At 42.3% G+C, this 16198-nt stretch overlaps 2 protein-coding genes across 2 annotated transcripts in view; one reads left to right on the forward strand and one right to left on the reverse strand.

The window, feature by feature from the left end:
• The window catches only part of WDFY2 (WD repeat and FYVE domain containing 2), a 59304-nt gene extending 57967 nt beyond the window's left edge, over nucleotides 1–1337 (forward strand). The window contains exon 12 of the mRNA XM_005516342.3: nucleotides 236–1337. Within this exon, the coding sequence (XP_005516399.1) occupies nucleotides 236–265 (30 nt within the window). The 3' untranslated portion in view covers nucleotides 266–1337. The remainder of the gene's footprint in view (nucleotides 1–235) is intronic.
• Nucleotides 1338–9176: 7839 nt separating this feature from the next.
• DHRS12 (dehydrogenase/reductase 12) overlaps nucleotides 9177–16198 on the reverse strand; it is a 28409-nt gene continuing 21387 nt past the window's right edge. Inside the window, exons 7-10 of the mRNA XM_005516341.3 lie at nucleotides 15727–15831; nucleotides 15088–15178; nucleotides 13622–13759; nucleotides 9177–11129 (exon numbers count right to left, since the gene is read on the reverse strand). Of these exons, the coding sequence (XP_005516398.2) occupies nucleotides 11002–11129; nucleotides 13622–13759; nucleotides 15088–15178; nucleotides 15727–15831 (462 nt within the window). The 3' untranslated portion in view covers nucleotides 9177–11001. The remainder of the gene's footprint in view (nucleotides 11130–13621; nucleotides 13760–15087; nucleotides 15179–15726; nucleotides 15832–16198) is intronic.

A 16198-nucleotide genomic window follows, 5' to 3' on the forward strand; every position in this document is an offset into this window, starting at 1 on the left:
CTCATACAGGTGAAAGCTGATGACATACAGAATGTCATTTCATCAACCTCTACCACTCTGACATAAGCGCTGGAAAATTAAATCAAACTTCTTCAGACTTGTTGCATCCACCTCTAACCATGTAACCCCTCTTAATTAAAGAAAAAAGGTGTAAATTTTTTAAAGATTTTATTTTTACTGTATTTTATTGTCTTTTACCATTATTCACTATGTTTTATTTTATTGTCTTTAACAGTTGTGGGATATGACACCAGTAGTGTCTTGATGTTACATCAGTGGAACTTGAAAGGTGATATTTACAGAAGAAACGGATTTCCTAACCCTAATTATACTGCAGAAGATAGATAACACTGGGTGCTTACAGCAGATGAGAAAGGAACTAATGTGTTTACAACAACTTTATGTCCTCTGCTTGATCCAGGCTGAGCATTTGCACGAAGACTCTTTCCACTTCTTCTCAAAATATACAAGAAGGTATTTTTTTAACTAACGGTTTGTACGATCTGACTTTGGTTGTCTTGAGTTTGTTTGGAAAAATCTGTGTGCAGTGCAATTTTTAGTTTTTATATTTCACTATGTCAAGATACTTGCTGCTTTGTACAGAGGGTTCTTGGGTTGTGTCTTCCTCTGTGAGTTTTCGGTGTCAACAGACTGTGTACGGCAATCAGCTCTCCCTGCAGCCAGTATCTGTTGGTTTGGGATATTTCTGCTGACCATGCTCTCTTCAGAGGAGGAAATCCAGGCACGGTCTCTGGGTGCATCACTGAGGAGCTGATGGACATTTGCAAATGCTGAAAGGGCTCTACCATCTACTTGTCCTAGTGGGCGTCATCCAGAGAGCATGCATTGGTCTGCAAAATCATCCCGCCTCTTCCTTTGCTGCACAAGTCGCAGAACCAGGGGTCAGGTTATTCAGCAACTGATTTCTACAGAAAACTGAAATAGTTTTCCAGCTCAGAGCATTACAGGAGCACACAGACTTATTTGAGTTTGATGATGATGACAGTCTGATTCAAATTATTGGCAACAGGAGCTTTTGGGAGTGTGTGCTTGGAGGGGGGCAGATCTAAAACTGGTCTAGATCTGAAAAGTCTGGTTTATCTCTACCTCTACCTCTACCTTGCACAGCAACATTTCAGCATTTATACCTGTCTGTGTTGTTGAAGATGAATTTTGTTTTTCCTGTCTTCCATATGGTTAGTCATATTTATTTTTCAAAATGATGATGGTTTTTATTAATTTTCTCTATAGACCCAAATTGATATTGCTGAATGATGCCCATTGTCCTGTTGTCCTACTTTACAGTTTCTCTTAAAAATAAACAGTATTTAAAAACCTGGGTTGACCAAAATTACCTTTTTAGAATGATATTGTCAAGGTGAATAAACTAAAAAAGCCCTTTTTTCCAAAGGGACCTTCTCTGAGGAGCCAGCTCTCCATTCCTTTAATCCATGTTACTTTTTAGCATGGTATTACTCACGCATTTCAAAGAAGCTGGTGTAGAGAACAGAACTGCTGTCCAGACCAAAAGCTTTCCTGCATCTCCTGTTTCAGCAGGCCTTGTGGTTGTAGCAGCTGAGACACAACACATTGGTAGTGGTCAGTCTTGTCCTGTTTTGGACTTACCTTCTTGCCTCTGTGGTGGGGAGGCCATGACATTTGCCACTACAGAGCACATTGCTACCTGGAGAAACCTTGTGTTCTCTCTTGAGAGAGAATTCTAAGAGAAAATAAAGTTTCTCCTTTGTTTGCCCAGCAGCGATTCACTTCTGAGGGGAAAATGAATGGTTAATTCAGTCCATGGCATTAATTCTGCTCCAGTGAGCTGCTGCAGTAAAGGGTGAGTGGACTTCGGTGTGCACATCACAGGACTGCTGTCTATTTTCAGGGAAAATTCTCTTTTTAAACATCCTATAACTTGTGATGAAGCATTTTGCAGTCACATTCTCTGAAATAACACCACCTTGGATTTCCTGGTTGTACAGCTTGTTGTTGGTTTCCCTCTAGACAGCATATTTTAAAGCATATTTTCAAACATAATTCACAGACTACTATTATTTTTCCAGCTTGAAAGTTGTTTTCTCAGTCCTCCCACTTTCTCTCCTGGAAACTGGATGCTTGTTTCCTCTTGGAATGCTTTTTATTACACCTTGTGCATGTTTTCCGATGACTGAAGTGTACTTGGCTGTCAAAGCTATGCAAGATGAGCAAGTGGCCTGCCGTATTTCATTCCAGCTGGAGAATATGTACAAAGCTTTGCTGGACTGTGGTGTTCCATGTTCCTTTGGGCTCAGGGCCTTTTGGCCAAAGATGTGACTTGTGCTGTGCAGGGAGTGCATCTCCCGTTGACAGAAAAACGGGCACGCTGAAGTGAATTTAAATTGCTGTTTAGTGCCCAGTTGATGAGACAGCAGTGGCACCAAGTATGGGACTCCAGCATGAATTGTGCTCACCCTGATGGAGCGGTGGAGTCAGCAAGCTGAGGATCTGCCCCTGGTCAGCGCCTACTACTGAACATGTAATGTGCAAAGGTGAAGAACTGATTCCAAAGGAGACTACATTTCAGAATGACTTGGACTGTTCTGCAATAAACTCGTGGCCACTCCCCCGTCTTCCAAGGAGCCATGGTTTCAGTGTTGCTGCATGTGGGGTATGCAAAACCATTTTGCAGAATTTTTCTGGCTGTTCTTTCTGACTGAATGACCTGCAGGGTTATCTGGATTTAAGCTAAACATCTCCTTATCTTGCAGTCTCAGGACAAACTATTCTGGGTTTAGAAAATTACATAAGCTGCAAGTGAAGCTGAGGGGGGAAGGAAAATTTGTCCCTTTGCTGGCCCTTAAGAGCTGTAATGTAGAGATATGAAGGGAAAACAGATGTATCTAATTCAATAATTCTTTTATTTTCCAAATGAAACAAGAAGGATTTGACACTGGGAGAGTTAAAATGCCTGCCTTCTTCAGCTGTGTTAGAGTAGCAATCTCAGTTTCTTCTGTCTGCTAGATCCATATGAAAAGGGATGTCTGTTGCCTGGTCCTTTTTTTTTTCATTTTACTTGCTGAATAACAAATCTGAGCTATTTTTATGAATTGCATTATTGAAGGATGGGAGGAGGGTGTGTTTTGATACAGGTGTAAACAATGCAGTGCCATATACCTACAAACACTCTCAAATACAGCCAAGCCCCCTTTCCCTGAGGCTGCTGATGGGGAGTAGCTTTTAGTGCCCCCTCGTGCTATGACAAGGGCCACCCAGACATTGCTGGCCTCCCTCTGCTCTACACATCAGAAAAGGTGATTTTAATTTCTCCCTCAGCTGGTGCTTCCTTGTGGGAAGAGGCAGTGTTCTCCAGAGCATCTGCGTGCCTGTTCTCGGCTTTAAAATGATTAGTGTCTGTAGGGCTTAGGCAGGTGATGGGGCAGGCTCTGGTCACGTACACAGTGCCTGAGCAGCTTGCCAGAGTCACTTGTGTCCCAGGTGGGGCAATCTGAGCACCAAACTTCACCCTTTTTAAGCTGAAAATATTTAAGTGAAGGGAAAAGAATGTGGGCATTTACTTGCAATGTAGCATTGATGGTCCTCCCATCTACCAGAAGACTTAACATCATGGTTAGATGTTGAAACAGAACAGTGATAGGGCTAAAATCAGCCAGTCTGACAGGGGATGATCCTGAACAGTGACAGAGGTGTGCTTAGCTCTGAGCACCCTTGTCTGCAGCTGCTTTTTGCTGCCAAGCCCAGGTGACCTCCGTACTTTGTCCTCCTGAACTTGAGGCCATCACCTGCATGTCAGCGTGTGGGCTTTTAGTACCTCTGTAGTGGGTACTGCACTTTTCCTGAGAGCGTGACATGAGCATCTCCAGTCCTGGGAAAGGGAGGGATGTGTTCCTCTGAGTGGGGTTGGTTCCTGATAAGAAGGTGGATGGCTGGATGTGCAAAAAGGATGATCCAGCACAATTGTAGGGGAAAAAAATTTGCCTTATGCCTGCTGAGGAAATAATTGTTAGAAAGGAATATTCGAGAGTTTTGTTTTTTTTCCTGTCTGGTTCTGTGCTTCCCAGTACAAGAGAGAAATGAACCTACTGGATGGAGTCCAGCAAAGGGCCACCGAGATGGTGAAAGGTACTGGAATTAATCTGGGAGAGCTGGGACTGTTCATCTTGGAGAAAAGAAGGCTCGGAGGGATCTCATCAGTGTGTATAAATGCCTGAAGGGAGGGTGCAAAGAGAATGCGCTGGTGTCCAGTGACAGGGCCAGAGGCAATGGGCACAAACTGAAACCAAAGATTTCCTCTGAATGTCAGGAAACAGTTTTTACTGTGAAGGTGTCTTAGCAGGGGCACAAGACTGGCCATGCAGGTAGTTTTTGGGTTCTCCATTCTTGGAGATATTCAAAACCCAACTGGACACGACCCTGGGCAGCCGCCTCTAGGTGACCCTGCTTGAGCAGGACCAGATAACCTTTGAAGATTCTTTCCCACCTCAGCCATTCTTTGGTTTAAGGTCCACTTAATGCCTCTGTCTACTCTATTGCTTAGAGAAAGAAAAAAAGAAGTATCTTTCCTTAAATCTAGATTACTAACAATTCAGTTACTAACAAATTAGCAAATATTAGCTACGTCTGTCCTCGCTGTTCAAAACAGGATTTGTGTACCAGTGACCAAAGTTCTCTTTTGTAGCACACAGGAAATAGGGCTACAATGTGTGGTTTTATAGGCCATGTCCTTGCCAGGAGACCACACTGAGCACGTGGGATGTTTTCAGTTAGGACTTAGAAGACTTTTTTCTATGTGTGGCCATAGTATGCAACAGTAACTACAAACTTGGTCCTTTTTACAGGATGCATTGATGTGCTGAGTCCCTTCTGTGATGACTTTTTATGTAATATTGAGGAAGACAGAGGTTTTTTCTCTTCAAAACTGCATCTTGTGAATGTTGGCAGGAAATCTTTGTTCCTCAGAAGAAAAAATGTCATCCCGAGTTTGCCAGTAACCTGAAGTTCTGGGATTTGAGATGAACTTCGTGTGATCAAATGACTTTTCATTGCATTTTCCCAGTTTGGGGATTTTCCCTTCTGACCAGTCTTTGGCCATCTCTGAAATAGTGTTTGCTGCAGGACACACTGTACTGCTTAGAAGAGAAAGAAATTGAGTTCAGTTGAAACTACTGCCAAGTAGGGACATTGAACTCAAACCAAAATGAAAACAAGACAGCACAGTGCTGGCAAAGTCTGTGCAAAGAGGGGATACCAAGGAGGAATGTTATCAGCATACAAAAAGACCTAAAAAAACCAAACCGAAACAAAAATCACCTACACTGTAGAAATGTTCATCAGAACTGCATAAAGCCAAACCATCCCCCCATCCCAGTACTGTAAGCCAGCCAGCAGCCATGGTCCAGATCCAGAAGCCACAAGGAACATAGAGTTGTTCCAGTCTGTGAAGATTTCCATTTCTTGTTCTTTGGTTCAATTGCCAAATAATATTAACCTACCTCAAGTAGTTTTTTCAGAACTGCATTAAATGCATAAGCACTTGGACATTAAGAGGGTGGGGAAGAGACACATGACTGCTGAGATGGTGCAGAAGAGGTATCAGGCCTTATGAAGATAGTTTTGCCTCTCTCCAATTATTTGTTCTTGAGACAATAAATAGTCTGAATTTATTAAAGTGTTTATCACCTTTATACTTACATTTTGTAGCAGGTCAGGGCTTCCTTCAGATGTGAAAGACCCATTGCAAACACCCCTATTTTGTCCTGTCCCAAGAAAATTCTGTGGGGTTGCCATGGCCAAGTAATTAAGAAATTTTCACAAATAGACAAGTACACAAACTTCCTTGCTACATCTTTTTCATTAGCATTAGTTGTAGCTGTGGTTTAGCTTTCCAAAGGCTGAGCCTTGTTTCTGACTGTTTAGTATGTTAAGTTTGTCATACTGACCAATATCTTGTGGGCTTTGCTAATCCCTTTGCTAATTGTGGGCTAATCTTTTTGATTAGAGGGATTTTATATGAAAAAAAGACATGGCTTTGTTCAGGTCAGTGTTTTGCAGGAATGCTGCTCAACAATTTGACCATCTTTTTCTACCTACTACATTGTAACACTTTCCAGTACTGTTCCATTATTTAAATAAGTGTTTCTGATGTAGCTGAATAAATTGTGGTATCTTAACCCCACTAAATTAATTACTATCAGCTTTTGGCTATTTCTTTTCCTTCTCCATGTATGTAATGAGGAATTTGGTGTACTGAGTTTTGACTGGACCCATTCATCTGCCTGTTCTGTGAATTGCCATAAAACTGACAGCTGTTTTATGGACGTGTTCTTTGCCAGGACAAATTCTTGCCCTGAGTGCCTGGCAGTGGGTGAGCAGCCCAAAGGAAACGGTGCCTGGGCAGCAGAGGAATTGCACAATTTTGTGCATCACTTCAAGGCTCCCTGTGGATTGTGGATCCTGAACGGAAAAGGGAAGATGCCCAAGATTTTTAACTATCAAAGAAAATGGCACTTCCTGGGAACTCTCTCCCTGAAGTTTGCACAAGTGCAGGTTTTAGCACTCTTTCCCTGTTTGGACAATATTTTTATCTGTGACGCGACACTGGCACTGCACAGCAAAGGTTTGAGTTGTTTCTCCAGGGAGCAGGGTAGAAACCTCTCCTGCTGAAGACCTTTGGCCAGGCTGACATTGTGCCCCTTCATAAAGCTGAGCATTAGCTTTTGCTTTGAGAGAGAAAACTTCTTTCAGAGGAATACATCATTTTTCTGTAAGTTCATCTGATGGCTCCCTCTAGAGAGAGGAACATAAATACTGACCTACTTCACAAATTGAAGTTCTTGGATTTGATCACTTTTAGTCCCAGAAGTGCTTTTGTTGCACTTGCTCCCTATCAGATTCGGTGCCTTCTTTCTCTCGTTGCCTAGATCAGTGCTTTTTGGGTGACTGCAGGAATAGAGTTTTCAAGTCATCTTAGTGGCATTTCAAAATTATCTCCTGTAATCAGTCACTGATTCTGCCCAAATGTGCCCAGAATTGCCTCTCCCAACAAAGCATGAGATGGGAAGTCTGAGGCAAACAGGGAAAGCTGAGCTAGGGAAGATGCAAAGCTTTGCATTGCCAGAGTGGAAACTGCCTGTCTAAAATGACAGTGGGTGGATGTTGACCAGCACTAATTTTAGATAAGTATGATCCAGTGTCATGAGATGGGTGCTTTATTTTTTCAGGGAGGGTGAGAGAGTAACATACAGAGGAACTTACAGATTAAACTGCTTCCTAGATGCCCTCCTCCATTGTTCCATCAGGTTACTTCCTGAAAGAAGAATTTCTCCACTCACCAAGTTCAGCACTGCTTAATGAAAACTAGTACTGCTCCAAGTGCCATGGCTTTTAGAAAGGCTCTGTCATTACAAAAATACAAATTAGTGCTTGTGCTGACAATTGAAATAGCTGTGACTGTCTCCCACCAAATAAATTTATTTACATTGAGGTTTGCAGGACTGACTTATCAGGCTATAATGGAGATATAGCAGAACTCCCTTTGAGCCCAGGCAGTGCATGTTCAACATCCCACCTGAGCCTTGTTTAACAGGAAGGGGTGGCCCTGCTCACAGGTTGTTCCCACTGAACGTAACACAGAAGCTGGAGTGTGTGTTACTGCAAATGCCAACAACTGGTATTTACACTTTACTCCAAAAATGGTGAGGTATGTGTGGGAGTGCCTTCATTCAAAGGCAAACAACAAACAATTTTTTACACCTTTAACCAACAGCAGATTGATTTAGTTTATTGTTATGGGTTTTTTTTAAACAATGAATAAAGATGACCCAGAAATTAAACTCCAAATGACAAGACAAAATGCAGTTTACAAAATTGTTTGATACCTGTTACGATGACCTCCTAAAATTTTCATCCAAGACAAAAAGAGAAGTTGTAGTGGCCCCTGCATCACTGCAGTCAGTCTTGCTGCACTGATGATGGGGTGTGCCTTTCCATTAGGATGTAGGGAAATTACCAACTCCACATGTGCTCCGTAGTGCTACATTCCTGTGCAAGATCCCTGAGAGTAAAAACTTCCCAACTAGGTGACTTTATGAAATGAAGAAAAATGTGAAACCATCAGAGTGAGGTCAGTCATAAAAGCCCCAAAGCTGCTACAAAAGTGTTGGGCTGTGCATGGACAGGAAAAGTTGGCAAGAACAGCTGCTGTGCTTGTCCATTCCCATGAACCAGGTGTGCTTTCAGACTCCCAGTGTGCACTGCTTAGCAAGGACCTGTGCTACCTTCATTTTCTGGTCATCTGTCACTGGATGCTATTTTTATTTTGCTCATAAAATTTTAAAAGTGGAAGAGGAGACTGAGGGGAGACCTAATCACCGTCTACAACTTCCTTGTGAGGGGAAGGGCAGGCACTGATCTCTTCTCTGGGATGACCAGTGACAGGACCCAAGGGAATGGCTTGAAGTTGTGTCAGTGGAGGTTTAGGTTGGATCTCAGGAAAAGGTTCTTCACCCAGAGGGTGGTTGAGCACTGGAACAGGCTCCCCAGGGAACTGGTCACAGAACCAAACCTGACAGAGTTCAAGAAGCATTTGGACAATGCTCTCAGGCACCTGGTGTGACTCTTGGGGTGCCCTGTGCAAGGCCAGGAGTTGGACTCCATGAGGCTTGTGGGTCCCTTCCGACTCAGCATAATCTGTGAGTCTGTAAATGTATTCACTTACATGAAGGTGCAAGTCATTCTGGATTGCATTAACACAAATTCTCTCGCTGGCTTGCAGCCACATGCCATGTTTGCTCTCATGGAATCAGGCTGAAATAAAGCATCAGCAGGACCATAATACCAAAGTGTTTGAGAGTCTGGACTTTGCTTCTAGTTGCTGTTCCTGTGGTTTAGTTATTTTTAAATCACAAGTGCTCTTAAACCATAGCATACTGCTCTTTGACACTGTGACCAAACTTTGATTAAAGCAGTTTTCTTAACTTTGGCTTCATTTTTAAGCTGTGACACAAAATGGAAAATATAGGCTATTCAAATACACTAGTGCAGAATGTGGACTAAAATGTGTTAAATACTTACATATATAGTGCAGAGTTTTTACTTTTATGAACTATTTAAATACCAATCATTAAACTTTTCTTCTGTACTGCAGAGCTGAGAAGCAAATTGACATAAATACTAAATAATGCAAATATTTTTATTAGCCTTGCAGCTATTGGGTTAAGAAATGTAGTTACTATATATTCTTCCAACCATGCTCTTGTTTTGGGTAACTGTATTTACTGGTTGAAACCATAGAAAATGTTAATACCGGATTTGCAGGAAATAAACCTCTGTACGAGATTTGCTGTTGTTTTCTTTCACTGTAGTGCAAGAAAGAGTTAATTTATAAATGAGGCAATAGTTTGAATGCTGACCCAGCCTCTTCAGGAGGAGCTGTGACAGCCTGACTTGTCCCAGCACTACTTATCATGGGAAAATTTTCCTCAGGGCCTCTCTGACAGTGAAGTCTTTATTTCTAAGGAGGTTGACAATAGGCTGAAAAAAGCAGTTTTTTCTTAAACTGATACTTAATAGGAGATCTTTGATTAATGAGGAAATATCATCAACCAGGAGGAAACTAAATTGCATAAAGCAGACATTAGGAGTTCTCCTCTATCCATCAGCAGTCTTTAGCTGCCAGTCACTGCAGAGAGCTCAAGAACACCTGTGTTATATTTGTGTTTAGATCCTTGGTCCTACCACACTGGTTTGAGCCACATGTGAAACAGTGCAGCAATTTGGCTGGGTTCTGGAGGCAGTTGGCTAATAAACACACTCAGTTCATGAGAAAATGTATTATTTGTTAATAACAGTCTTGGCTTTGCAGTAAATCTGAAATAATTAAGACAAAATGAGTCCCACAGGAATGTCTTAGTCTGAGCTGATTGTCTTCAGCACTACTAGAAAGATGCAGCACTGGAGGTGGTGTTTCTTAAACTAGATCCAGTAAATCCCTGTGAAAAAAGCCCTTTCTTCTCTCTACCGATTTACAGTGAGAAACTCAGTGAGTAATTCAAATGACCTTACAGATCAGGTAAGATCAATCCTGTCCTCTGTGGCTGGAAGTAAACAGATCCAGACAAAATACAAACCTCCATTCTCCTCCATGAATTCTTCTCTAAAACCTGTGCCCTGCCATACTTCCCTTCCCCTCTTAATCTATTCATAATGATAAAATAATTTCCTTTAATCTCTCACAGAAATGGCAAGCAGGTACAGCTTAGCATGCTGTTTCTTTTTGTGTCTACAGTCATGCAGCCATTTCTCTGCTGGATCCAGCCATGTCTGGGTGTGTTGTGTTGAAACCTCCTACTTCATGGTATTTTGACATAAATGGGATAATATTTAGCCCTGGCGCCATAAAGTAATGTGGAAGGCATTTGGCAGTGTTCCTAAATTCTTGCTGTTTAAACATGAGGAAGCAGATCACTTCTGCATACCAGTTCTAATTTATAGAAACTGAAGGCCATGAGGAATCCTTCCCTTTAAACTAAGCAGGTTCTGCAAGGGAGTTTCTGCATTCCCAGCTACATGTTTGAGCCCAATCACCCTCATGCAGTAAAGGAAGCCACCAACCTGTCAAATACAGCAGTTAGAAGCTGTTTAAAGCATTCCCACTTCTTTCCTGAAGTCCTTCATGAAGGCTACTGAAAGTACACTCCTCTGCATTTCTCTATGCTGAGTGTTTTAAATTATTCTAGGTAACTTTACAAAGTCTCGGGGTTTATTTTAATGCCTCTCAATTTTCCTTCCAATATATTTCTTCTTAGTGTGTCTTGAGGCAGCAGCTGCATATTCACAGTGGGAGAGAGCTGACAGCAGAAAAAAATGACACAGGTGCCACTCTACTGCCTCATTATGAGGACACCTGAACCTAATTCATTTTTAACAGGCCTATGGCATCCTACTTTCCCTCAACAGCAGGTTACTATGTCATTTGTGGTGACACTGTGTCAGCAGAGACACTTAAGTTCCTGGAGAAACATATTTAAACTTCTGGGAGAACTCTTCTAGCAGCTCCATTAGTTTCTCTTCATCCTCTGGTGGACTGTGGGTGTATGCTAGGGGTAAGTGAGTAGGGACTGGTTGCCTGTCTGGAAGAAAAGAAGAAAAACCAAAAATAAAATAAAAATAAGAAAACGAACGAACAACTCCCCCAAAAATCTTATGGGTACATTTAACTCTCTTATAGCAGAAAAGACATTTTTCTGATGGACTCTCTACTGTGCAAACATACCTCATGGTCTTGAAGCCTGGAAACTTAACCTTTTAGGTACCTGCAGTTAAGCATATCTTCTAAACCAAAAATTTAACCTATTAAATTTGTATTTTGGAGCTAGAGTGATTTTTCTGTAGCACAATATGACCTGGACTGTGAAGCAAGCCACCATTTGCAGCTGAGGACAGTTTAGGAAAAGGAGGGCTTCCTTGTATTGTAGGGTTATGCCTGTCACTAGTGCAACACCTACAGACAAAGAGCAAAAGCTGGAGTTTGTTGCTGCAGGCAGATGTTTTTGCACTTGAAACAACATTTTTCCTTGCCTCCTGGAGAACGTTTCTAGTACTATACAAATCCCCAGCTGGGACTTTGTAGTTAAGATTATTTTCAATCTTAAAATGCTTACTTTCATCCTTAGAAACAATAGTTAAATTCTAAGTGCAAAGGAACTCAGGCTTATTGCTCAATCGCTGCAAATGACATGTATCCAACCAAGTTTGCTCAGTTTGATGCTTTGCTTGGTTTTCCAAATCTCATGCCTGTCACTCACTCTGTAAATACAGCTGTCACCACCACCTACTCTAAGGGATTTTCCCCTCCAAAAACACAGTATCTAGACCCCACGAGTCTTTATGACAATGCTGTCAGGTGTCTGTGGAACAACATTCAGAGCACTGGTTAAGTCGTTTTAGTGAGCCCAACTTCCACAGCAGCCAGCTGAGATAGAAAGAACAAGCTGTTGCAACTCTGGGCAGCAGATTTCCCTGAAAACCTATCATGCTGCCACTGGGCTTCCCAGGAGAGCAGAGATATTTGCTCTCTTAAGAGCAAATGTTTACCTGACTGCACACGCCACATAACTTCTGCTCATGGAAAACGGAGGAGAGAGAAACATGCAGAGGAACATTCCCTTCTCCAGCACTGATTATGAACAGCTTTCCACCTAGCCACAGTGCTTCCAGTAGCCTGTGCTAAAGTTTGGGAACTAGGTGTGAAAGCCAAGTTCAGCATCACAGAGAAGATGCTTCTAGTCTTTGGAAAGCAGGCCTCTGTTAAACATTTTTTGTATATTTTAGCAGATGCAGAGAACTCTGGTAGTACTAGTCATGTTCTCACTTCTGTTTATTTTTTTCTCAGAAAAAACTGGCTTTGGTTTGCTCTCAAAAAGTAAAAAAGAATGCAGAAAATGGAGGGAAACTGTGACTGATTTGGAAAATGGCTTCCTAGGACCAGAAGTGTGGGATTTGTGGCAAAGTGCTCCTGCACCCCAAGCCCTTCACTGAAACAGCCTGAAGAATTCCCATGCTAAGCTGTGGCTTCCAAAAGGCCATAGGAGCTAGAAATAACTGGCTTCACCACCATTTGATAAGCACAAGACACAGACTCAGAACTTCTCTTGCAGCTTTAAGAGCAATCATGCCAGGACCAAAGCTCTCAAAAGTCAGTAGCTTCAGCTAAAGAGCCAGGGCATGTTCCCTGTTTACCAAGGTTGGGGGTAGACAAAGGCCAAAGAGAAGAGCCTGGTGGAATTATGAAAGAAACAGAAAGAACAACTGAGCAGAAGCACTAGGACCAGAAGAAAGTGATTGGAGTAAGAGAAAGGCAAATGCGCACCATGCTGACATGAAAAACGTCCACTGCAGCCAACACTGTGTGACTGACTGTGGGATAGAAGGGACAAAGTAACCCAAATGCAGAAAAGTCTGAGCTTCCTGCATGCTGTATAGAAATTCAGTGAATCATGATTTGAGTGCCACATCCAACAGAAGCCCTGAGCTTCCCTAAGAAATTACCCTGAGCTTTCTTTTTCTGAACTGACCTGTATCACCACTGAGGCATCCCTGCTTCCAGCTGCTCCTATAAAGATGCCTGTCATTTGCCTGGGAGAAAAGGCTCTGCCCTACTTTTCCATTCCCTGAGCTCACAGTGCCAAAAATGCCACTGTGCTGAAGTCTTTGCCCAGTGCTACAGAAAGGGGGAATTGTCAGTTTTAGCTAGCATGGAACAGTACGAAGAAGAACCTGTCAAAGCAGAGCCAACTCCCAGTACTCTGTGAGATGCTTTTTGACTTCTGTGATTCACCTTCCCTTGGCACAGTCCTACATGTAGGCATTTTCATTACAAATATCCCCAACCCTCCCTAAAGAAGTGGTTTGAAGTCTCTATTAGCTACTTTAGAGGACAAAAGCAGGAATATAATAATTGAACACGATGTTCACTCAAACATTTAGACTTGAAACAACTTTGAGGAATGCTTTATCCTTTGCACAAGCTGCCTGGTGCAGCCTTCATCCCCTTCCAGGCCAGACAGGGATCCTAAGCTCAGGCAGGCTGGGGATCTCCAGCCTGTGAGACACCACTCCTTACCTTGGAAGAACAAGCCGCTGGGCAGCCTTGTTGCTTCAGCTGACACTGCCAACCACAGGACGGTGTCAGCTCCCTGGGCCTCTGTGCGCAGCGAGTTCTTCATCCTCTCGTAGAAATCCGGCATGGATGATCTCACAGCTGGAAAGGATAACAATGGAATGGTGGTCTGCCATGCAAAGCTTCTTTGATACAAAAAAATAAAAACAAAAATAGAACAGCTTCAAATTGCCATTTTGTGTGTAGGAAGGAGAGGAGGCATCTCTGGAGCTTATGGAAGAAAATGAGTATTTCCCCCGATCTGGGAGTAGGAAGGCTTGTGGGAGAATAGCACTAAGCTGCCAGATGATCTACCACTTGTTTGTTTGGGTCAAATTACAGGGACAAAACTGACAACAGGATCTGTAAGACATTCCTCTGCCAATCCCATTCTAAACCGTGAAGATGACAAACACGGGGGAAACAGAAATTCCAGAAACCAAAATTTAGTATTCCAAAAATTAGAATTCTAATGGGATTTTTAGCTCTTATTTTCTCACCAGTTTTAGGAAACCAGTTGCATCACTGTATTTAAAATCTGCTTACTTCTTGTCTAAACTCTGCCTTCATTTTATTTTGTCCAACAGATGATGACTGTGAGCCCATCCACTGTAGGTGTTTATTTCTGGGGGTTGGATAGTCTTTGAACTTTAAGGTGGGATAACTTTATGGTTCATTAAGTCTGAAATCCACAAAGGAAGTGCAAAAATAAATATATTTTAAAGAAAAAGAAATAGCAGGATATTTAGTTGGAAAGGGCTATTTTCAAGCATAAAGTAGACAGGGTAAATGCTTCTGTTGTCAGAAGCAATTTTTGGAAACTGCATCCCTATAAAAGACCTAGAGATGTAACTGCTGTTCTGCATCCCAAGCTTGGGCACTGGGAGGTGGAAACATTGGGGAATGCAACATGCATAGTGCATGACCGATGCTGGCCCACCTGCTCAGGCACAGTCACTGAAGAACAGCTGCAGCTCAGACAAAGGGCTGAATGGCCAAACTGCTTCTCGACAGCAGTAAATGCTTAGAGGAAGAGCACAGGGTTTGCACAGTGGTGCATTCTCCTACATGCCCTCACAAATTCTCAGTGTCTGCATATTGGGACTTTCAGAGGCAGAAGTGCCATCTGTGTTTAACAGTTCCACTACAAATGTAACTTAAAGGTTACCTTAAAGAACCGTGTCTCTGCTGTGCATTTGTGCAGGGTTGGAAGCATTCATTGCCCATTATTATTCTCTAGATATATACAGCTAGCAGACACTGTGCAGAATAGAGCCACCAAGGGGATATAAAACTACTTCAAGCACCAGTTTGGAGAAAAGGAATTATTGCACCTGTTGGAGAAATATACTAGGAAGTTTCATTTCTCTTTGCTTTTAGACTAATTCTGAAAAGAAAAAGTTATTGCCAGAGCGTGAAGCAGATGTTACCTGGAGTGTCTGCCCAGCCAGGGTGCATCACAGAGAAATGGATGTTTCTGTGAGCCTTTGCCCACTGTTCTATCAGGACAACTTGCTGTCTCTAGGATAGAGCAGTAAGAGCCACGCTAGCACCGAGTTCAACAGCCTATCCACCAAATTAGTTCCCAGGGAAATAAACTATATCAAATATGCCATAAATACCAGAGCACTTATGTACAGCAGAAATGCTGCTCATCCTGACTGGATTTATTGGATAATTTCATCAGAGACTTCCACATTCATTGCCATCCATACCCGGCCACAAATCTACTTTTAAAGCATCTGCACTGCTATTACTGACCACATCTACTTGCTGCAGACTGTGGGCAAGAACTAAGCAGGCAGACAGGGTTCATCAGCTAAAGACAGTGTTCCCCCTTGGGACTTCCCTCGTATCAAATGAAAGTCTAGCCATGCTCTCCTCCATGCAAGATGTATGCACTCCTCAGGGCATGCCATCATACTCCTGAAGATTATTGCCTGTGCATCTGCATATGGGTTGGATGGAATGGGAAAGCAACAGTGACCAACAGGCTTTTTGCAAAGCAGATGGCATGAGCTGCCTAGCAAAGAAGGGCTGGGCTTTGTTTTCAATCCCATGGACTGTACCTTGTTCTGTGCATACACCATAGTTCCATCAAAAGGCCCATTTTCCGACTGCAAGTCAGATACGTTTAATTTTTGAACTAGCATTCCCCCAGAAGAGACAGTTATCTGTAATGAAATGGATGAAAAACAAATGAATGAAAAGCAAGTGAATGAAAACAAAAACCAGGGACTCCCCACAGATGCACTCATGCATGCAATGTAGTCTTCAGGCCATGGTTGGAAGTCCCTGCAGAGCAGGATTCCTCTGCATACTCTTTGCATTATGCTTATGCTCATGAGTAGAGCATACCCTGGAAATGAGGTGGAAGACACATAGGTTTTTTAAGAAGTGATGTTGATTTATTTCATGAATTTTGTGCTTCTTCTTTTGAAAAATAATAGGGAGAAAGAAAATAGCAGAATAGCACTATTTGCAGTTTGTATGTTTAGCATTTACTGAAGCTAATTAGAAGCCATACAAAACTTGGGAAAT

This window comes from Pseudopodoces humilis, chromosome 2, assembly GCF_049639895.1.
Source record: "Pseudopodoces humilis isolate 2021_Gansu_Grassland_sample_001 chromosome 2, ASM4963989v1, whole genome shotgun sequence".
Taxonomy (NCBI): domain Eukaryota; kingdom Metazoa; phylum Chordata; class Aves; order Passeriformes; family Paridae; genus Pseudopodoces; species Pseudopodoces humilis.